The sequence below is a fragment of the Mesitornis unicolor genome, unplaced genomic scaffold (genome assembly GCF_000695765.1).
Source record: "Mesitornis unicolor isolate BGI_N332 unplaced genomic scaffold, ASM69576v1 scaffold38322, whole genome shotgun sequence".
NCBI classification, from domain to species: domain Eukaryota; kingdom Metazoa; phylum Chordata; class Aves; order Mesitornithiformes; family Mesitornithidae; genus Mesitornis; species Mesitornis unicolor.
In genome coordinates, this window is record NW_010170548.1 from 25,243 (window position 1) to 49,529 (window position 24,287).

Below are 24,287 nucleotides of genomic sequence, written 5' to 3' on the forward strand. Positions count from 1 at the left end.
AGAGATTTAGATTTCAGCAACTTCATTCCCCAGATTTGTCTAGGAATAAGTAGGATGTTCCCCATAGCTGCCACGGTTCTGTGCCTGAAGTGAGACCAGGGATCCCACTGCTGTTCTGCTCTCAGGTGAGCCCTTTGCTTGTTTCAAGAGGTAGGTAAAGAAACTCCCTAATTCAGTTAGAGAGAGAAAAGACCTACAAAGCAATGAGGAGGAAGACAAAAAACTTAGCAAACAAACATAATAACACAAGAAGCAGCAAAAGGAAAACTGTCAGCAGAGGTCCTGTTCAAAGAAAGTACTTGGTACGGCAATCGCATTTGGCTAAATACACTGGCAGGAGGGACGAAAGATGAAAATGGGAATGCAGAAGGAAAAAAAAAAGTGATTGGATGGCTGAATGATTCAAGAAGGAAGACAAAATTAGGAACCTCTGGGTAAAGCCAAGGCAGGTGAGGATCTAAGAAGCAAGGAAACAGAGTCCAGAGTCCAGTAAAAGAAAAACATTGCAATCTGGCCTTCATGCGATCAGCATCTAAACTGTCATAACAGAATCTGCAGACGTCAACTGGATACATGAAGCTTTTATTAAGATTCTTTTAAATGCAGTCTACTAGGTGAAATGAACATAAACCAAATTCACATAATGTATTACTACAGCAGTCAACAAAAATCTATGCAATTTTTTTTAAAACAACTCCTTTTACCTCGTATGTATGATTTAGGTGGGGTGGCACTACTGTAAGTAAAGTGCTCCAATACAGATGTATCTCGGGAAAAACAGAGTAATACCTGTAGAAAAGACAGCATATAAAAATCAGCTGACTTACTGGATCATCAAAGCAATGTCAAATAGATTTATGGACCTGCCTTAAATGCTATTGAAGAGCGCTAATAAGGTTGAAAGTACTTGACCAACTTAACTTACTTTCCTGTTCAAATTTCCAGGCTGACTTTGTGCTTGCTGTGATTTCACCTTCCTATTCACCTGTAGTCAGTAAATTATCCACATTCTCCAACCCTCCTTTTTGCCTCTCAGCAAGAAGTTATCCCCTTCTGTCATATCATTAATGACTACTGGCTGCTTGAATGTCTATTAGATTATTTTTCTATTCAGTTAGTATGACCTGGGGAAGTCTTAGTAAGTGAATAAGCAAACAACATTTACATATTTTGCATGCGTGCAGTTTCAGAAGACTATTCCTTACATTTGCTTTCATTCCCAGAAGTGTTACAGAACGCTTGCACGATATTCAGTTCTTTCAAAATACAGTACAGGTTATTATGTTCACGTTGTATCCATAAATTCTGAAATGCATGTTCTATTTTGTATATTTGTAATTTTTGTTGATTACATAAATGAAAAACCTATTCTTCACAGCAACTGAGTATAGAATTATACAGTAAAAGCACCCCTCGAAAAAAACCCCAACAATAAAGAATCTCGTCTTATATGCAGTTGTAAAAAGTGTAATACTTAGTACTGTACTCTAAATTTTTCATGTTTTTACGCAAGAAAAGACTGCACTATCAAGAATGTACACAAGAGAGCAGCAGTAAGACAGACCGATTTGCTGCTAACCCCTCTCTACTCTTGCAGGTTTTAAGTTTGTTTGTTTTAACTGTAGCCAAGGAGTAAAAGAGGGAAATGTTTTAGATGGTGTTTCACTACATAATTTATTGTGAATAAAAATGAACGGATCTTTCATTCAACTAATTGTTGCAATTTTTTTTCAGATATCAGCATATGTCAAAAGGAAACATGTAAACCAAAAACACTGTGACATCTGAACATCATTGCTTTTTTAATTTTTTATGGAAAGCAGATAGTATTTTGAGACTTTTTTCCTCTTCTGAACCTCAAAACTATTCCTCAGATAGAAACATATTTTTAAAAATAAATAGTTTCTTTATCTCAAACAGTTTAAGCTAAATATTATTTCTGCGCAATACACAATCGTTTTCATAGCTGCCAAAATGTAGCTAACAATAACAATACACAGGCAAATGTAGTTCTCTGTATATGTTAACTGAGGTGAAAGAAAAAGAAACTAATCTAAAAAGGACATAAATTATGTTCTTTCATAGGGGAAAGAATGTAACCTTAATTTGAGGCCCCCTTTTTTAGGAATACAGTGTCCAGTACCAGTATCTGGAAGTCTTTAAATTAAGACTATGCATCTTTATAAGCAATAGACTCTAGCTCAAACATAGGTTATGAATATACCTAAAACCAGCTGGGTTCTTTGCACGTATTCATTACGCAGGATGCAAGACTAAAGTATTCATATTGAACCTCTGGCCTGAAATAATAAATTTACAAATTCATTAATTCATGTATCATTTTTATAATTCACAAAAATAACACTACAGAAACCAATGATGCAAACCTCATTTTAAGTACAAAAATGTTTGGCAAACTATAGGATATTTGTAGTCAAAACTGGAAAGAAAATCACTGAATTCAAAAGACTGAGAAAAAGAAAAAAAAAGCCAAAGCTTTTGATAAAAAGTAATTACTATATTAAAAGTAACTGTATTCTGTTTCAATAGTTAAAGTAATAAAAACATATAAACTATGGGATGAAGAAAGCAAAGATATTAAAGGTAGTAATTTATATCACAGTGTTCTTCCTGACACTAGTGCTGCTAAAAAGGTACCAATAATACAACCAAACACCCTCACTGTTATTTTATGCTCAAATTTTCTGGTTTTGATGGGTGCTTTATCTCTTAAGTAACAGACAAATGCCACACTCTGCTCAATGACTTGGAAAACTTAAGAGGCAGTAACTAGTTCTGAAAATCCCACAAACACAGAACCTGGTTTAAACTAACAGTTTCATTATCTATTTAATTTAGCCAAATGAAATCAATAAATAACATTCCATATCAGAGTGACTCATACTGCAGAATTTTTCCAGGGGCCATGGAACAAAATAATTTGGCAGCAACACATTTGCAAATTAGGTTGGAAAATTATCAAGAAAAGTGAATAATTTTCTTCTAGAAAAATGCCTGAAGAATAGCACAAAGTACCAAACAAAACTAGAACAACTAATAATTAGAAGTTTGAGATGTTTTTTGCCTCAAAGCCTTGCAGTAGAACCAGCCACTTAATTTTTCAAAGACTTTTGGTGACTCTTCAAATTACTTAGTTTAGTCCTTTTTACAATTTTCATTTTGTAATCATTCTTATAGTTAATAGAGATACATAAAAAAATGTAAATACTCAACTGTGCTATATATTGAGAATAATGAACAAACTCTAGTTCTGATGGTCATCAAACAAAATACTATACTATATACTAGTTCATACTCTTTATAGATTATAATCCTGTGTCTACTTGAACTGTTAATGACTAATTAATATGCTTTAGTAGTCTATATAATGAAGTAGAAATAAGAGCGAGATTTCCCCATCCCACAACAAAGAGATAGTGTTATAGCAATGATCATCCTTGACCCTTAGATTGATAAGAAGTTCTACCTGCAAATATTTTAGTGAATAAATATCAGTTTGAGTTGTCATTATGTAGTCACTTTTCAAATTTTAATTCAGAAACATATTAACCTGAATTTAATATTGTAACAGATTAATATTTAACTATTTTAAGTAAAAAAGGCTATAATTTCATTAGGTTACAATTGTAAGTATTAAAGTTTAAATTCTTATTATGCTAAAATATTACACAGAAACATGACTGAACAGTATGCTTAAATAGTAACACATTTTTATATCTATATGGACTGAAGAGCATTAAAGACAGTTTCTTGTTTAGTTAAATTGCTAGCAGTTTTAGATATTGCCATCAAAGAAGAAATCATTTAGTTTCATATAGCTCTAAAACAAAAAATGAAGCAAGTCTAACAGATATCACTAATGAAATCAAAAGCACTGTGGAAATGGTAATTTTGCTCCATGACATACATGTTGACACTGCAATCAACTACACATTAGGAAATTTATACATGCAATCTCCATCTATTTAAGGGCATGTGACAGGCAGCAACGAAGAGAAATCTTTATAAATTAGCTGGGTTCCCCATTGCTAGAAGCAGCTTTGGAATAGGGGCAATCCTAGAAGTAACCATATAGAGCATTATTTTATTCAAAATCAATGCCTTCAATTTAAAAATATGGCAATACAATCTCTTTTATGCTTATTGCAGTAAGCCTCTGTAAAGCAATAATTTTAAAAAAGTGGAACTCTGAATATACTTCTCAAGTCTTAATTTTTCTGTATACCGCAGCTGTTAATCATTTTACTATTGCAAACCTGGAAAGGGGAAGAATATGGCTGACGGTATTTTCTGACTTAGTGCATTGGAAAGACATTGAGTAGGGTCCTTCAGAGTAGGAGTTTTAGAAGTCTGACCTGCTTAATCTGTTTAAGTGTACAAGATCTTTATTCAGAAGGGAAAGTAATGCAGCAAACAGATGTATCTGTCTAGGGTCCCACCGTACTCTGCCTACACATGGAGCACAGAGGCAATCCTTACTCCAATAGATGGTATACCCACAGGAGTATTTTTTCTTGGAAAAGCCAGAAAGTGTAAGATACATACCTGATATAAATAATCCTCAAATACAAAATAGTAGTCATCATTGCTTGCTGTCAACTTTACATCCTGTAATCAAAAAATAGAGCAATCTGATGCCAAAAGACATCTTTTCAAACTCCCACAGAAGCTAAACTTAACACAGTGGTAGAAGACACTGTTTCAGTATTGAATCATGAAAGAGCTGTAGTTAAACATATACTCCATATTTTAAAATTAAAAAATGTTGTATTAACTTGATGATTAAAGTATGCAGAATTGAAACTTGAAATGGAAGCAGCTAGACCTCAGTGCTTTCTTCCTTGCAAAACCAAGAAGGAATAATCCTTCTTCACAACTTAATGACTTAACTCAAATAAATGTCTTACACAAGAGCCAACACAGGCACAAGGAGAGTTTTCAAGGAGAGTTTACAATAATAAATTCACACTAATTAGTCTTACATTCCCTAAAATTAAACCATCTAACATTTTCTTTGTTAAAAATAAATCAAGACACTGGTGTGATGAGTGTATATATACATATATGCTCATCACACCAGTGTCTTGATTTATTTTATATATATTTATACATACATACATACATACATACACACACACACACACACACACACACACACACATATATATATATAACATTATCACTGTTTAGTGAACTACTTACTTTGTAAATCAGACTGTCCACTAAAAGGTCGTGTTGAATCACATTTGTCTTAAGCTGTTCATAATACAAGATATCCTAAAATTAAAAATATTATCATCAGACACAATTTTAATTTACATTAAAACTAACAAAGCCAATTCTTAAAAATTATAGAAAAAAAAATAATCACATGTTCAGCAGAAATAACCACTCCATAATTTATGAAGCATTCTATCACGCTTCATTCCAGTTTAAGCCCTAAGAAATGAGGTAGATATCTGTGACATAATAAAATGACCTCCCCTTTAGATAATTAATAAAATGAGAATGAAGGAACTAGCTAAAAAAAATCCATATCTTCCAACCTTTTGGTTTCTTTACACCTAAAACCTCTTCAATGCTCCAAATCATTATGCTTTTTTTCCCTTTGTTATCCTCCATTTTCATGCATCTCACCACCAATAGGTTCTGTCATATCTTCTAGCATTAGTAAGTACCTGCAAATATTTGATGTTAATGTAATAAATATGAATTGCTAAATAGTTTAAAATTTGTGAAAAGATGAAACAAAAAATATATTTAAAACATTCTTCTGAAGCATACAAAGAACTCAGACCTGTTTTTAAACTCCAGTTACTTCCTGGATGTCTACAGAACACACACAAGAGTGAAACAATGGAGAAGAACCAGAACAAAAACTTCTCTGCTTTTGCTTATTCTATCCCTTTCTTCTTAGAAAGAGCTTGCAAAGGAGAAAAATAAGTCAATATTGCACTATCATTATGCAATTCCTAAATCCCTAAATACCTCTCTGCCACTATGCCTACAACTGTATAACAGATTCAGATTGAATAACATAATTTCAGATGGATTTGGAATAATTCATAAACTAAATCAGCAGTCTCAAATCTCCTTCCCATTTCACAAAATTATTTTGATTTCAATGTGTCTCTATGGATGCCACACAAATACTCGTACATTCCAAGCTTTACATAATATTTACTACTGACTTGTTTGCAAAAAGGGTAAGTCTGGAGTAACGATTTAAGGAACAAATAGGAAGTAAGATGAAACTTTGAGAGGGAGAGAATGGAAAGAAAAAACAAAGATAGAACTCTAGGGAACATTGTACCTGTTCTTTGTATTAATCCAAACCTAAAAAGTGGTGAAAAGTATACACTTTGAAACTGTTAGAATTAATATATTATTAAACTGTTAAGTTGAAATGAGGACAAAAGCTGTATCTATTCAGTACTGATAACTACCACAAGGAAAATGTTTACATTTTTCTTTCTGAGAAATAAAAAAGTAGGGGGGCAGAGAGTAAAAATATTATGCTATTACCTTAGGAAGTATCAGACAAATATTTACTAAATGTAAGTTATTTGCCGTATGAATGTAGCATTATGCTCTTAAAAGCTAGAGAACTACTCCAATATTCAAGTCACAATTTTAAAGCAACAATATTGTAGTCTAATTATGTGTAACACGGTCAAATAAATAATGTCAGAAACTTTTTTTGCCATCTCAAATGACTATATATATTAGAACAGGAGCCAATTAAAACAAACCAAACAAAAACAAAAACAAAAACAACAAAACCCCAAACCAAAACAAACAAACTGACCAACCAACCACAAAAAACCGCTCACCTTCTTTTTCATGCTAAGTAGACAACATGATTAACTGTGTCTGTTGTACACACAAGTACCTCTGCATAAGAAATGGTACAATGATGCTCACGGCTACAAGAGTATTAGATAATGCAACTACTCATCTATTCTAAATTGAGAAAGAGATTCTCATAACCTCATGGTTTCCTGCTATCATTTCCTAGTTTTTGATTCTCCAGAACTGCCTTGAATAATTGCTAAAGCCTTTATGGAAGTGATAGATGAAAGCGGTATGAAGGAAGAGAGTAATCTTTTCCTACACGCATATAGAGCATGATTTAAATTTAAATGCAGAAACAAGTTTTCTTCTTAAAATACTTTCACCTGAGGCCACACAGCAGCTCCAAGCTACAAGTGAACATTATATATCACCAGCCCAGTTTTTGTGCTAACCTTCTCCTTCTTCAATTAGAAAGCCATTCAATTATGTTTTACATTTGCTTAAAAGAGTTCATAGATTTTCCTATTATTATTAAAATGACTGTAAAACCACAATTAAAAAGTAATCACTTAAGTACATGGTCCAGTCATCTTAACAGTCAGAATAACTTGGTATTAAGTTTAATTGCTGCGGATTCACACTTAGACTTAGTGATTTGGTATGTAGGGAATGACTACTGAGATTTCTGTATAAGAAAAAAAAAATACTCGTAAATGATACTCTACTGTACTGGCATAATGAGTTTAGAGTGCTAGTTTCAGTGCAGCTTTGTTTACAGCATCATACTAAACGATGATTGTTATGTTATTCATTTGTTAAAATGTTTATCGGCTTCCTATGCCTTAATTCAACTGCATTCTTAATTGAAATGTAAAGAATCATGTTAATTGCAATTATGTATAAATTACAGTTTATGCCAATAGCCAGTGAACAGTATTCTCCAGAGAAGAAAAAAAAAACAAAACTGATGAAATTCAAATTTAATAGATTTAACCAGACAGAGGATTTGCTATTTGTTAATCCAGAATGACGTGTATTTAAACCATTTTGTTATATTTCTTCTTTTTTTATCAAAGCTGAAGTGTAGAAACTTTACAGTTCCCACCCTTTAGAGTTGTGTACAGATTCTACAGAACTATCTACTTAGTAGAATATAGGGCAAGTACTGTCTGAGTTAAAACAGAGATTTGAATTACTTAGCCTTAACCAATAGGATGTACAATTTCTGAAACATGCATCCTTCCTAATTTTCCTCATTTTTTTTCAATTGGGGTAAACCTGATGTTTAGAGAACTGTTTTAAAAGAGAAAACAACTGAGCTCAGATTCTTCAGCAAATCAAAGAAACTGAATGCAAGTTCTTTATTTATCAATTCAGTTGAATACTTTCTTTAATATGATTTTAAATGAAAAGGGTTAGCAGTTCATCATCCTTTTTTCAGAAATAACAGTTTCTCCTTTGCTCCTACAAAACCCCACTAGGCCAACTTGGTTATTACTCAGAAAATCAAACACTATTTGCTGTTGCTGTTATGGTTTCAGCATGAACTAAAAATTTCACACAAGAACACAACTCAAAACTCTACCCTGAAAAAATGAATAGCAAATTTACACTGCAAATATTAGCAGAGTAAAACAATACTTAAATATTTTAACATTTCAAAAATTTAGTAAAAAGACCAGAAGGACAAGCTGTCCACCTGAACTAGAACTCATGAGAAAAAGTTTGAGAAACAAATCAGAAATTCTTAAAAAGAGACTTGCAAGCCAGAAAAAAACATAACCATTATCAGAATAAAGGTTTTAACTCATTATCTAAATTATTGTGATTGCTGTGATGCAAAATCAAGTCTGGGCTTGGGAATCAGTCCAATTTTTCAGACCCAACTCGACTACAAGAGGATCTTGCCCCTGCCTCTTTGTAAGACAAGAAGGTTGTGATTCATGCTGTATTAATAAATTTATTCCATATATCTGAAACATAAACAAGACTGGTCACAGATTTATTTTCAAGTCACACGACTTTTGCTCGGTGATCAGTTTTTCCTCACAGTGAGGAATGTTTTTAAGATCATCACATCAGGCTTCAAAACTGATTCATTTTACTATTCTATTGGCTGCATTTCTTCCTCCATATGAGACAACTGATTACTATCAAGTTTCAGGAGTGTCTAGAAGTGTGGTATGCTTCTTAGCCTAAAATGTTTTCAATTATAAAACTAAAATCTTACCATTTTCGTCTGATTCAACCTTTCTTCTCTGTCTGCCAAATCTTAATGTGACCTTGATCTGTAATTTACTTTTAAAAAATGTGTAGCATTTTTATAGCCACTGTAGCTTTTCTCAAAATTATATATATATATTTTTTTATACTCCACATCCAAACATACTCATCGTTCTATGTTGAAACAAAGTACATTTCAAGACTACAGTTTCCAGCCCTCTTGACCTTAAAGGCAACACCGCCACATATCAAAATTTCCACCCAAAAAACTCACACTGTATCCGTCTGAGAGCATAGGGAAAGGGAGCTCTGAAAGTAGCTCACGGGCAAGAGAGAACAGTATCTTTCAGCAGTACCCAGCAACACCAGTTTAAGCAGAATCTGGTGATATATCTCCTTGGAAATTAAGGTTTGGGCTACCCTGCAGCCTCTGTGCAGGGACAGTCTACCTGGGGCCTGTCATGAAATCCCTGGCACAGGAGCTGTTGAACTGTAGAGAGCTCATAACTCATTTTTAGGTTACCCTCATCACATGATTGCAATAGCTATAATTGCCTCTTAAGTGTGACACATGAAATGGGTGGGAGAAGCACAGAACTAGGAATGTGAAGAAAGACTGACATTGGGAATCTACAAAGACACTAAGGTTTGTAGGAACTGGATGAAGCCTAAGGAATGGCAACCAGCATCAATTAGATGAGCTATAGATTTTGGAATGGAAGTAGCAGAAACAAGCACAAAACAAAACCCTAATTGATTACATAAAGAGATAATGGACAAAAGAGTTAATACATGTCCCTCCTGCAAATCCTTGAAGATAATCCAAAACTTATTGTCCTCTTACCAGACACTTGTGAAACCTGCTTGTAAAGTACATCTTTCTCCAATCGAAGGTGATAACAGTCCATTACTGCTACTGGCCTCTCTGCTGTTTGAACGCACACTGGGTGCCTCAGGCTACTGATTCCAATATAAAAACCCCTTGTGATAAGGGATAGAGTTACATAATGCTCCATTATGAACTTACCACCTCACCTATTTTTTAACTGTTTAAACCTAGGAAATTCCATTCAGTAAAAGCTGTAGTAAAGCAAAGCCTTACCAATTTCTGCATGCTGGAATTTTCAGAATTAAGATTTATTTTCAACCCATTAACTCAAAAAAAACTAGGGGGGGGGAAGTCTATGAGATAATGAACAATTTTGTTTTCTAAGCACTGCTTGAATAGCATGCAGTGAATAAACAGTGGTAACACACCAAAGAGAAGGAAAAAAAAAATTACACATTCTCAGTAAGTGTGTGCCATCCATTTTGTGTAGCCAATGAGGCAGACATCCCAAAGGAAAAACCTGTCATTGTGTGATTCAAGATCATATGATAAACTATATATACAGCAAATTGGACTGTTTGCACAGACAATATTAACTGTGACACTGCTCACCTTTTAAATGTTTAACTTTGCAACAAATGCTCTTTTAACGCAGTTTCTCTAAAATGCACCATTAAAAATGAAAACTAATAAACCATTCATTGCCAGGCAATGTGTTTACTCATTTCTAAATAATCCTGTGTATAGACCTTACAGGTTGTTATTTTTACAATTACAATGCCAGATTGCTAGTACCATCCCTTGCTTGGCTGTCTATTAGTTTTATACAGAGGTTGAGCTTTACCAAATAAAATTTTCTAAACAACAATATTGGATGCTAACACACACAATGCTGCCCATACCAAATCTTCACAATGTTTTACGTTCAAGAAAGGAAATTCATGGTCCTTGTGAGTTATAGATTCACACAGCTATAAATGTAATAGAGCCTAAACTGCAAATCAGAAATATTACAGCAAGAAATCTCTGCAACCATAAAAATAAACTCCAGGAGAGAAACAGTATGCAAGAGACAAAGATGTGTTCGATAAATCACTAAAGTATATATGAAATACAGCTGATCATAAAGCAGCTATATGTATATGGAAACTGCTTTGCTATACTTCACAAAAAATAAAGCAGTGTATTCAGTATGTGCCAGAAGAATGTCTCAAGGTGTTAGCATTCTGGCAGCAGTTACAGTCTTACTTCTGTGAAATACTAGTAAATGCAATACTTAAAATGAACCGTGGACATCCAGCTTATAACATGCTATAGTAACGCATGTGCTATCCTACCTGATCTAAGGGCTGTCTGCTAGGTCTCTGTCAGAAAGCCTCTCTTTTTAGTGAATTTATATTTTTAGTACTCAAAGTCCATAAAACAACAGTAATCTGTAGCCCAGGATAACAAATACTATACTGTGCTATGCAAAAATAGTCTCAGAAAATAAGATAAAAGGTTCTGATAGCTATTACATTAGAAATTACAGTTTTAGTTTAGCATGATAGAAAAACATTCATATGCACTGACAACACTAGCTTAGATTATTTTCTCCAACATAGTATATCTTGTCTACAGACATGATAATTTATGTTCTTTGTGGGGAGGGAGGGTGAAATTTTTATTTTATTGTTTTCCAATCCTTTATTTAAACAGTCTCAAAGTAGCGACAAACTCGCAGTCTGCATCACTTCATCCACCCTTACTTACCACTTTTTCTTGCTATTACCATTTTCCAGCCACTTATCCTCATCTTTCTAGAGTTCTTTCAGCCTCATCACAAAATATTTTCTTACTGATAATTCACTGCAGACAGTTTACTCAGTTCAGTCTCAAGACTTTGAACACTGTAGAATGTCTCCTTAAGGAGACTGTCTACTGCACTGAATCTCACAATACTGTATGTGTATAGATTATTCCTCTTCTTCATCTGTGGTTGAAAAGTATCATTTGCTAAGTGTGTAGAAAGTTATCTCAAGGTAAGATATTTTATCAACGATAATGTATTAGCTGCCCTGACATAAGCGTCCAGATGCATCCTTGTGACTAGTTGGAGCTGAATTACCATTTATTACACAGTAAAGGCACACACATGAGCATTTGTGATCAAATAGCTAGTGTTCTGTCCTCTGGCTTACTTAACAGTAAATTAATAACCTCACAGCAGAGACTAACCTTTTGAGAACGTCTAAAATATTCACTCTTAATGCACAGTATAAACACATTAAAACCAACTATAAACTAGAGTTAACTTTTAAAGGACCTAACAGTGTGGCTGACAAATATATTAATAGACAGACATAGCTTGTTCCTCTTTAAAAAAAAAGGTAACTGTTGAAAATTGTCCATGTGAATTTCAGGAAACTGATTTTAATAAATCTATTTCCATAAAGACTCATGCCTTACACAAACGTAAAATTAAATATTTTATAATTTTTCTGATTATTATATTGACTTTCTGTAATCAAAACGGAACACCTGGTTTTTATTCAATTACTTCATTTTTTAACATTAAGATAAAAATGCTTTTAAAGCATGCAGCATTTAACAGAATGTAAACAGATACAGTGTAATCAAAAACATTAAATTCACACCTCAAATATTCCTGCTCTCATAAAGAGAAACTTCAAAAATTCAAGCTATCCTGATAATGTAAAATAACATGAATGTATTGTTGAGCATCTTAAGAAAGATTTCTATTTCATTAATATTTCAACAGCTCTTTCTTCTATAGAAAACGCAATCTTTTATTTACTAAAATGAAAGCCTGTTTCATTTTTTCAAAAAAGAATAAACTAAGTAATTCTAATACCTGATGAAATAACTTCAAGTCCTTAGGTAAGCTGCCAGTGAACAAATTTTATATTTGTTTTTAAGGGCAAGATCCTATGATTGTACTATGCAGTCACCAATATATGCCTCAGTATTACAGGAAAATGACTACATCCTCGAAGGACATGAGACACTGTAAAATTCTCAAATTTATGAGCAAATATACATGTATTCACATTATTTTATTATTGAAATAAAGGCCTTGCCAAAGTATTTACAATTCTGCAAAGAATTAAAAAGGGAATTATTTTTTTTAGGTTTACTATTAAGACATATTGACTATAGTATGGCTTCGGATACTGCAGAATATTTAATTGTTGAGGGCCTGCAACAAGACTGCTGCTGTACAAGTGAGTATGAAAACAATCTACATCTTATGGGTTCCTCTTCATATCTTTTTGATTGTATGTTTGTAGAGTGTATACAATAATATATAAAGCAATTCACAAGATGTGTACATGCATATGATGACAAGTTCAAACAGCCAGGAAAAAAGTATAGCACATCATCTTTCTGTAAAACTATGAAAGGTAAGAGAGGTTCAGTCTTCTTTCCATGACTTTTTTTCCTGTCCCTTTCTGAAAAAGTCAGCATGATATAGGAATACCTCAGAGCTAGTCAGATCAATTAAATAGTTTGTTCTACAGTATTTTGCTCATGTATCTTTTAAAAATGTTTATCAGTTTCTGTGACAACTCAGTAGATCATTTCTATTTTGGAAAAATATCACTAGTAGATATGTGCTTGCACTTTCATGTTTTCACCTAGTCTTCATATTTTACTCACACGTTGCTGCTTACCTCTGGCTGATTAGAAATATTCAGAATGAGGGCCCACAGATCAGCTCGGAGTGCTGTTGGACATCCCTGACGAACATATTGTTGAGCTGCAGCACTATCTTGCTCTGCTAAAACTGTAAGAAACAAAGCAGGTAATGAATTGACATAGTTTAAGACTCCCAAAGTTTATGAAATTATCAAATACTTTAATTTTTGACTTTACAAACTGCTTTACCATGCTGTAAGCATTAGCCAATGGGAAAATACCTAAAAGGTCTGGTTTCCACAATGCAGTTTTTAAGTAGTTCCCTGGGAAACAAGGCAATTGGTATTAATAAACAAGGCTGTACTACCTTCTGTCATAAAATAGCACTTAGTACATACCCTCTTAGTATGTGTCTATGACTACATCAAGGCTAGTTGTAGCTACTAGGCTGGCATCAGTTGGAACAAGCAGTCGTACGTAGCCACAAAATACTCCTGTTGAACTATCTCAGTTCACATAGGAGATTGTAATTCATTGTGGGTTTGGGGTTGGTTGTTTTTTGTTTTATTTTTGGGGGGGGGGGGGGTGTTTGGTTGGTCTAGTTTGGTTTTGGTTTGGGTTGGGTTTTTTTGTCCCTCCCTATTTCTATGTTAACTATACTAATATCTTCACAGATAACTGTGGGGCAAGAATTTTCCATTTCAGAGTGTACTGCCATGTTCTTTCATTATTGGTATATGCACTCTGCAGGATAAAGACTTTCTCAAAAAATTTTGCTTTTCCTTCAGACTGACATAAAACAAATACTGTTGACAAGTTTGCTTAGGTGTGTCATTGTTGTGAAGCTTTAGGCTACACTGTCACAAAGGGTTTATCTCAAATACAGTACTGCACATATCTTCAAGCAGATTATCTCAGATTATCTCATTCCTTACTCAAATCTATCAACTTGAAAGACATACATCTTCAGCTATACTAAGCTGGTAGTAGTGTTGTTTCCTCATCAAGGTTATGAGATTACCTGTACCCTCATAACTGAAATCTCTTTTACAAAAGAGAGTAGGAGAATATTTCTGTCATATTATTTAGACATTAGATAGGCATTGTAGTGGTGCTACGAATTTTCTAAATCAGTATCCTCTGATTTTTCTGAATACTCTCAGAAAAAACTTGCTTTTCAAAATTTCACTAAATTCAATATTCACAGTATCTGCCTTGACATAACTTAGAAGGACAATGTTTGGAATTATAAATCTATTTAATTCATTCCTCTCTTCTTCCCTCTCTTCTTACATACTGAGTAGACCAGTCTGCCAATTCCCTGTTTAACCTGTAAAGTGTAAGACACGTTTTTCCTAGACAGAGGGAAAAAAGAAAAAAAATATTACTACATTCCCCACAAAACTTTTGAAAAGACTGTGATTCATCTCAGTGTCCATGAGTGTTTGTCATTTTTTTTTTCTTACTGAGACAAAATCTTAAAAAGTAGTTTTGCAATACACAAGATAGGTTTTACTAAATACAACAAAGAAAATTCCTCAGATTTGGCAATACATCTGAAAAATGGCAAAACATCTAAACATAAACGCAAAACCAATACATTAGTGGCATCAATCAATAGATCAGTGAGGAGTAAGATTTCTATCGTGGAGTTAAATGACTGCCTCAGGAAGACCAGAGGGGGAATTTATTTGGAAGAATAGGAAAAGAACAGAGATGGACAGTACATGAGTTGCTCTTGGATCAGAAAACAGATGACAAGGGATAGGAAGAGGACCACAAAAGGAGAAGAAAGAAAGAAAGTTTATTGTTTTGTTACTATTAAAAAAAAAAAAAAAAGATGGAGGACTTCTGGGATGATACCCACTCTATTTTTTTCTTTGATAGTGATAATGGTTAGCAGGAATCACAAGAGACAGTAAGGAGCAGATACTGATGGATTTCAAACATTCCTTGTATGTTTCTTCTACAAGCAAATTTGAGCTAATAAATGATTATTGCTTTTATCTTTCCCCCTTTTTTTTTTGGTAAGTTATTTCTTAACCTACAAAAAACCCCATTCTTCAGAAAAGCAGTATACAGAGACAAAGGAATGAATTTTTCATAGTGGCTAAATATCGCAATATTTAGCAAGTTCTGCAATTGCAAATAACCATTAAAAAGACTGTTTTTACACAAAAGCGTAAATCCCATTACACTAGTAAGAACTGCATGTGCAGAGAAAGGAGTCCAGAGTCTTTTGATTTTAAAATGAAATTGAGTAGTGACAGAAGTTAAACCATCACCAAAAAGTTATGTCTCTGTGCTTTCTATTTCATTTTTAATGAAATATCTGTGAAGCTACTTATCTGGTAGCTACTGGTAGCCTGCAAATGCTTCCTTTTCTGTCTCTGTCTAAATTACAAAAGTATTACTGACTGTCTCTGTCTACATTACAATGGTATTACTGACAATGCTTTGTGTTAGTTTGTCTAAATTCTTAAAATTCTAAGAGGTACATGTAACTGAGATAGAAATTTACAAAATGCATTCCTAACTCTTCACAGTTTATTACAGATTAAAACAGATCCATACCTTTCTGTCCAACACGTACATGTTCATTTTCAAAGAATTCTAGACAATAAAGAAATGGAAAAGAATGGCAAAAAATAAATTCAAAAAGACACTTCATCCAGTAATGCATTTTATATTTTTACTACATCTTTACATTCAGCTGATTTTTACTGCTAATTAATGTAATTAAAAATTAAACTTCATCAGAATCAGTGTTGTCTTTTTCAAACACAAAGAAGAAATAATAATACACATATTTTTTCTTGTCTGAAGGACACAAATACCTAAGTAGCCCTATACTGCATGAATCTAGACTTTCAATTAGGTAAGCTAGTCTGTTAACTACTGTAACATTTATTGGTATTTTCTGTATTTTAGGAGACAAGCAATTTTGTTCTCTAGATCCTAAAGCGTTCAAACATACTGAAATTAACATATTTTCAACTTAAGGTGATGCTTTAAAATCTCTTTAAATCTTCATATCTGCAGCGTTTTCTATTGTTAGCTGTATTTTACTAAGAAAATCACTACAATGAGTTACAGAACAAAGATACATGGTCTATTGTGGGAAAAAAATACAAAAATTACTTGATAACTGCAAAGTATGCTACTCATTAATATTCTATTTAAATGACTGAAGCACAGCATTAGCTAACCAGGAGGCACTTGGGCTGAATCATCAATACCCAGCTGTCCTATGTTTAGGCCTAGTTCACTGAAGTCTTCTTTCTGAAAAGAAAACCATAAAACAGTATTAACAGTGTTTAATTCTATAAATCACTTGAGATTTCTTTTCATGTCAACTACAAGTTATACCTGAATGTAATAATGTGGTGAATGAAAGATAAGGTTAAGGATCTCCAATTTCCAGCTCTTTTCCGACCCAGGTGAAAGTTCTACTAGCATAAAATATTCAACAGCCTTATCAGTGAAGCATTAAGCAAAGCTTTCTCATTTTCCAATTATAACACTAGTACCCAAGCATTTCCTTTCATTTACAAACTGACAATAAAAGGATTGAAAAGTACTTTGAGAAGAAAATCAGAAATGGACAGGTTGTCAGGTTACTGATCTTGTACAGCATCAAATAAAACAGTAGAATCAAGATAAACTACATATTTACATTTTCTCTTACAGAAAAAAAGGAGTAAGCCTGTAACACCTAGAGAAGTATGTTTTTAGCATAAATCAAACCTGTGTGGCATAAAATGAAAACTCTCCTACTGGCAAGTAATTTACTGTTTATGTTTTATTTTTCATTAAAAATGTCTTTTCATAAAACTGTTTATGGTCCATGTTTTAATGACATATTTAGATTGATTTTTCACTTTCAAAAGAAGAAATCTATCATGACACTAATATTCTTTTATTGTTTTGAATCTTATTATTAGCAAGGCAAAATAATTCCTACAGAAACCTCTTGTAAGAAAAAATATACTTACCAATTCTGGAATATCTTTAACTTTTAGAGGAACCTGAATTAGCCCCAGATGATTTCTGAAACTAGGCTGTTCTCCATTTTCATAATTTGGGTTTCGAAGGTTCATCAGGACCTTAAGAACAGTAGCTTTGTCATTCCTCGCATATATTCAGAAATTTACTCTCAGAACTCTCCTTAACATCATCAGTATTACAAACAGTAGGTTCAGCATAAAATTATTTCCTGCAACTATCATATCTATAGGCCCAAACGATAAAATTGTATCTCAACATTTTCAAAAACAAAAAGGCAATCTTTTACAGAAGTAACAATATTCTACTTTGAAAAATAAGCTCAAATGATGAAATGAAAAAGCAGAAATAATTTTTTATATATAGGATTAAGTGCTGGGTACATAGTAATGCATTGACTAAAATCCACTTCCTCAAAGCTATTAGAATACCAAGAGTCTATTTCTGATGGCTACAATATCCAGGATATTCTTCAATATCTTCTACAATATTCTTTTTTCTGAAATAATTTTATCCATCTTATGCCTGCAATCTTATGTAGCTTTCAAAGTGCTACATAATTTGCTACTAAAATAATTTCTTACTAAATAACACCACACAACAATATCTTCTTTCATTCAAGATAAAATAATACTACAGAATTGAAAACCTAAAGTAAGGATAAAATTTAAGGGACAAGGAATCATAGCGTCAAGAAAAGTAACTGATCTAGAAAGGAAATTACAGTCCCTTACATATATAGGTATAGATTTTGTTAGTATCATGTTGAGCTGACAAGGGTTCCATCTGAGCTTCCAGCTCTTTCTTATGAAAATATTCCACAAGATCCCACCTCTACAATTCTCCATCTTGTAGGTATTCTAATACCTAATAACCTCACTGTCACACTTCTAAATTAAAATAATAATTTAAGAAACTGCAAACACTGGAAAGAAAACAGCACAAAAGAGAGTGACCATGATGACCACTGGATAAGGGTAAAAATGAAGATGGCTTTGTTGACAGATTGATTAAATACACAACATGGCTGTTAGTACAGTGATGCAAACAGAATAAATAAAAAAATTCCAATATTATCACTCACTGATGTCCTGGTTTGAGCTAAATAGAACTAATTTTCTATTTAGTGATTTCACTTTTCAGCTCAGTCTCTTCTAAGTGGCTGTACTTGCTGTTTTTCCATGTTTTTCCAGACAGTGCATACTGCTAGAGCTGATAATGTTCAAGGGCACTGTCTCACCATGGGTCCTGTGTCTGCACCTACAGCAGGAAGCAGACCCAAACCTGACCAACTAGGTATTCCATCCCACACATGTCATACTCAGTATAAAGCTGAGGGATCACAAGGGTCTTGACCCTTCCTTCTTGGACCCTTCCTTTCATCTCAATCCTTCAATGGCCAAAGTCCAAGCAGAACCCTGCTGGTTTGTCTGTCTCCGATCCCGATTCATGTGTTCCTGCATCCTGCTCCCACCTGCTGCTGAGTCCGGTCTGGGACTTTTCCAGTGCCCTGCTCTGCAGAGCCTCTGGTGACATAATCATCATTGCGTAAGGGTGGGGGAGGATTTTATATTGGTTTTGTAGATACACTTGTACATATTTGTATATATTTCATTATTTTCCTATTTACATTATTATCCTGTAGTATTAGTATTATTGTTTTATTAGATCTGTTCATTTTATTTTCCAACCTGTAAAGTCTCTCTTATTCTCTTTTCTCTTCCCTTCTGGGGAGGGGAGAGGGGTTAATAGAGAGCATTTGTCCAGGATTTAGTGGCCAGCCCAGCCTTAAACCACAACAACTGAACAAGAGAAGCTCTTCAGAAATGTAATAAAATGGATAGAAAGTTAATTGTTGCATTCAGAAATGCATTCACAATTCATAACGATGGAACAATTTACGCTTAAGTCAGAAATGCTATAAATCTCCTCCACCATTACAAAAGATATTCCACTGAATATTGTACTGAATCACATTGAAATATTAATACATTAATTCTAACCAATGATTCAGTATGAGACTTCTAAGTTTTATCCCATAAAAGCGATAAAGGATTTCTTCCTAATATCTCATCTAAATCTACTCTTTTCCAGTTTAAAACCACCACCCCTTATCCCTCCCCATCTTTCCTGTAGGCCTCCTTTAAGTACTGGAAGGCTGCTATAATGTTTTCCTGTTTTGGTGGTGGTGAGGTTTTTTAATTATTATTATTATCCACTGGATATACAGAAACTGATTTTAAAAATCTTATTTTCAATCACATTTTAATCTGTAATCTCTTACTGCGTCACCATTAAATTCACTGTCATCAACAATGTTTACTGTCCATTATTCATGCCTATTTTAGGCATAGGTGATAAAGTAAATGCTGTTTTACTAAGATGCTTGAACTATGAGTAATACGGTAACTTCTGACTTATAAAACTCAGCAGTCAATATTTTTAATGGTTTGTTTTAATTACAGGCGAAAGCCTCCAAATTCCACAGTTCTGTTTCATGTTTGACTTTTCACAATCTTCATAGATGACGTACAATTACAACTGTATAAAGGTCTACTATCTACCACCAAACAGTCTTATCAGCTTCACATATTGCAATTTATCAGCTTAACGTATTGCAACTTAAAACATAAATTGATTTATGAAATCAGTTGGAGAATTGCTCTCAGAAAAAGTTAGTTGCAAACTGTTCTTCGGAGAAAGAGAAGTTTATCACAAGTACAATTTAAAATAGCAGTTAGAAAAAAGAGACAACAGCATTTTGTTTTGTAAACAAAACACGGAGTCATAAAAAAGATGCCAAATTTCACTTGCTATAAAGGACAAATTGTTTGAAATACACTTTATTATTATTCTCACTTCACATAAAAAACTATAATGGATGCAAGTCAATGGCTGAGTCACTGTTTCATAAATGTTTACCTCAAGAAAATCTTTAGGTGCATAAACAGGCCGGAAGAGACTTAGATCTGAAACAAGATTCCAATGATGCTATGTTAAAACCAAAAGATGAAAAAACCAGGCAGTTTTTCCATACCTGTAACATAATCTAGCAACTTCAATAACATTAGAGCAAAGATTTAAATAACTATCACAGACATCATCACTACAACCATCACATATTCTCCAAGATTATGCTACTGTTATGCTACTGTGCCTTGGTTTTGTAAACCTGCCAAGTAAGTGAACAGAAGTCACAGGAAGTTTTTATCTATTCCATGTAAGTCTTTAGACTGAATCATTCTTATACATGAGAGAGATACGATATTCAAAAGAGATTTGGTTGGTTTTTTTAGCAGCAGAGATTGTTAAATGTAATGCTGTCAAATGAAAAATAGCAACTTGTCATAAACAATCCATGAAAAATATTTGCCATCACAGAGGTGGTACTGCAATACAAAGCAGTACCTTTGCAAAATCTTTTCTTTTAAGGAACTCTGATATGAACTAAGAAGGCAGTTAGCCTTGTTATCCCAAAAGATCGTAAGACTGACTATTCTGTGCAAGTGTTCTTTTTATCTGTTGTTAATACAATGTCTGATCTTAATTATCCATACTTCTGAACATTTTCTATTAGCCTCAGCTTACACTAAGAGGAGCTGTACCTTAGCTATATAAAACTACTTAAAGCACTAGAATAAGGAGTATTGGATCAACACAGAGTTTGTGGTATAAAGTTAGTACACTAACTAGAAACAAAATAACTATGAAATGAATATTTATTTATGCATAATGACACATTACCCATGAGAAAAAAGATTGAAATCCGTTTACCTTGAAGTGATTACATTCGTCATTGACTGATAAATGAGATGTCAAAAATAGCATATACCTTACCTGGCTCATCTGTTCCCATTTCATTCCATTTGTTAAGCAGTTCTTTCTGTTCACTTACAGGCCTCTGAAAAGCATGAGAAAGTAACTCTTCTTTTTTTTAGCAGTAAAAGTATGCCTATTTCAAATACACAAATTAATATGACACTTCAAAAAACAGATTGCACTAGCAATATAAACTTATTTTGCTCACAAATTATTCCCAGCCTGAAGGTATTCTCTACTGTAGAAAGTCCAAGGAGGAGTTCAAGGAAAAAAGGAGCCCATTAAATAGTTTCATGCATTTACTAATGAATTTTAGGCTATTTAGTAGTCAGTTTCTACCACTGAAGATTTAGTGCTCATTCCATAGAGCTGTTGGACTTTGTCATCTGTGTGACCTAGTCTATGTGATCCTGCTCTGGCACAGGGGTTGGACTAGATGATCTTTCAAGGTCCTTTCCAACTCCTAATATTCTGTGATTCTGTGATCAAATTCCTGTCCCTGACACAGTCATGAAAGGCAAACACAGCTGCAGTCTTAACCTCCTATGATGAACTGTAGAGGTTCTGTTACCTGTCACAGAGATGCAACAGGAGAAAGATAAAGAACAAAACCTTCTAACACTATTCCCCAATTCCATGATCTTTAAAATCAAAGCCCCTAATTAATAAAAAACAAACCAAAACAGAGCAGATGAATGACAGACAATATTAGCAATGTACCAGTACCTCTCTCTCCTAAAGTACCAGTTTAACTATAGCTTTCTTCAGCATACAAAATATATCTATATTGTGTACAGGCTATGCAGTGAGAAGTTATACAGCTGAGCGTGCACACAAAAATGCTCTATGAAGAGCAATGAATGTAACAGCTTTCCAACATGCTGCTCCCTCAAGAGGACAATTACTGCAACAGCAGTGAGGAAGATCTGCCTATAGACTTCATCTTCTCCCAAGCTGAGCCAATGCATACATTGCCACTATCCCTAAAACTTATTTTATATTAAAATTACTTGGATACTTGCAGCTCTTGATAGCCATATGTAAAATGAACATTACATTACAAGCACGCAAGATGAGGCTTAATTTCCAAAAAAAGTCAGTTTGGCAACAGAAAGTCAATACATTACCTTTCGTGCTAGTGGGATACCAAGTTCTGTGCACATGCTGTTTAGACTTTTTAGAATCCGCTTCTCCCAGCTTCCCTAAAAAGTAAAAAAAAAAAAAAGTTATTTGGAATTTCTTTTTCCTCCAATTCCATTTATGATGTAATAACAAGAAGCTTTTAAAAGTCATAAATAAAGGACAGCAAGAGTCACTGACTGACATCTGCAAAAATGTTAAGGGAATATTTAAATGCTTGTTTAATTGGAAACAGAGCAAAAAGATGTCATCATTTACATCACAATAAAGAACCAGAAAAATGACTGTTCACATTTCAGATCTCCAAAAAGCATGTATTTCACAATTACTGATTTTTGACTAATGCCTAATGATCAAGCTTCCTTATATATCGAGATTTAACAATTTTTTCAAACTATTATAAGCAGGGCAATCAACTGTGTACAGAGAATTCCATCTCCACTTTGTGACGTGAAGAGAGTGCAAGTCGTTCTCTACAAAAGGCATCTTAGATGTTCTCAGAAGTTAAAAAGTTAGAAATCTGGTATTCAAAAATATTTATTCTAAAATAATGCTAAGGAAATAGTTCTCTAATCAAAGAGAAAACCAGAAGTATACCAGAAGTATACCTCAGTAGTAAGTGGACAGCCTGAAGAGCAATCAGATTCTTCTGACTACTGCATTAGGCTTCAAACTTACCATATGTAGCCTAATCTGCGGATAATTCATCTGAAGTTAATACCAACTAGTACTGGCTTCCTTATCAACTGACTTATGATTTTGCTTCCATGATTACAGCAGCACTAGTTTTATATTTAATTTAGTTTTCTGTGGATGATGAGTCAGGCCTCAATCAAACGAATGCAAAGACTCCTCTTAATGTAATTTAACTCCATTTATTATTTGTAATTTTCTCTAGACAGAAATTCTACAACAGTTAGTTACTATCTAACCACATGTCCCTTAAACTTAAAGTTCTGTCCACAAGAGGCTGCAGTTTATTACATAGAAAGAAAATGAAGGGAAGGGCAGATGTTAAAATATTCTGCTAAAAGAATAATATCTTGTCTATAGTTGATTCATTTTAGCTTCCATTTACAAGATTCTCTTAAAACTTTTTCCATTAAATTAAATAGCTATCTTTCACCAGAAATTTCTTCTCACAATCAAGTCATCCCTTCACCTTTTCTTGCATAAGTAAAACAGATCTGACTTTTGACCATAAGGAATGTTTTCCAAATTGCAGTATTGTTTTATAATATTCTGTATAATATTTTTATTTAACTGTATTGTCATATTCAAATGCATTCCAAATACTGCAGTTACACAACATCATGCCACAAGTTTGTTTTTCTCTCGCAGAGGGGTGGTGTAGAGCATTCACAGTACCCTATTTTTCTGTGAAGTAAAAGCACGAAGACTACTAAGCTATACAGGATAAGGAAGTGGAAACAAAGAGAATACAGAGGTGCTAATAGCAGATTTAAAAAAAAAAAGCAATTAAGATCAAAATTATGGGTAAAAAAAACCCCAAACACCACCGCAGATATAAAGGCTTCAAAATACAAAAGCTCCAAAAGAAGCACAAAGGAGGCAGATGGCAGCTTTGCAAGACTGAGAACCAGCTCATTTCAAGGAGCAACGGAGGTCGATATTCTTGGTGTGACTGACAACTGCCAGACCAGACATTAATCCACTTATTGTGGTAGGGAAGTAACACGTCAGTAATAAATCACTTCTGGATACTTTAAATGTGTCATAATTCAGCCTTCAAGACGCTGTCCAGTAAAAGATATTCAAATAAATGGCAAAGTCCAGCTGGAGGCCAGTCACAAGT

The 24,287-nt window shown here is 33.7% G+C and overlaps 1 protein-coding gene across 1 annotated transcript in view; it reads right to left on the reverse strand.

Annotated features, from left to right (window-relative positions):
- The window catches only part of TBC1D19 (TBC1 domain family, member 19), a gene marked incomplete at its 5' end in the record, with an annotated part of 31,920 nt that extends 9,387 nt beyond the window's left edge, over nt 1-22,533 (reverse strand). Inside the window, 10 exons of the mRNA XM_010179723.1 lie at nt 705-789; nt 4,567-4,629; nt 5,224-5,298; nt 13,543-13,655; nt 16,082-16,120; nt 16,717-16,789; nt 17,503-17,613; nt 20,435-20,481; nt 21,350-21,413; nt 22,459-22,533. Of these exons, the coding sequence (XP_010178025.1) occupies nt 705-789; nt 4,567-4,629; nt 5,224-5,298; nt 13,543-13,655; nt 16,082-16,120; nt 16,717-16,789; nt 17,503-17,613; nt 20,435-20,481; nt 21,350-21,413; nt 22,459-22,533 (745 nt within the window). The remainder of the gene's footprint in view (nt 1-704; nt 790-4,566; nt 4,630-5,223; nt 5,299-13,542; nt 13,656-16,081; nt 16,121-16,716; nt 16,790-17,502; nt 17,614-20,434; nt 20,482-21,349; nt 21,414-22,458) is intronic.
- Between the last annotated feature and the right edge of the window lie 1,754 nt (nt 22,534-24,287).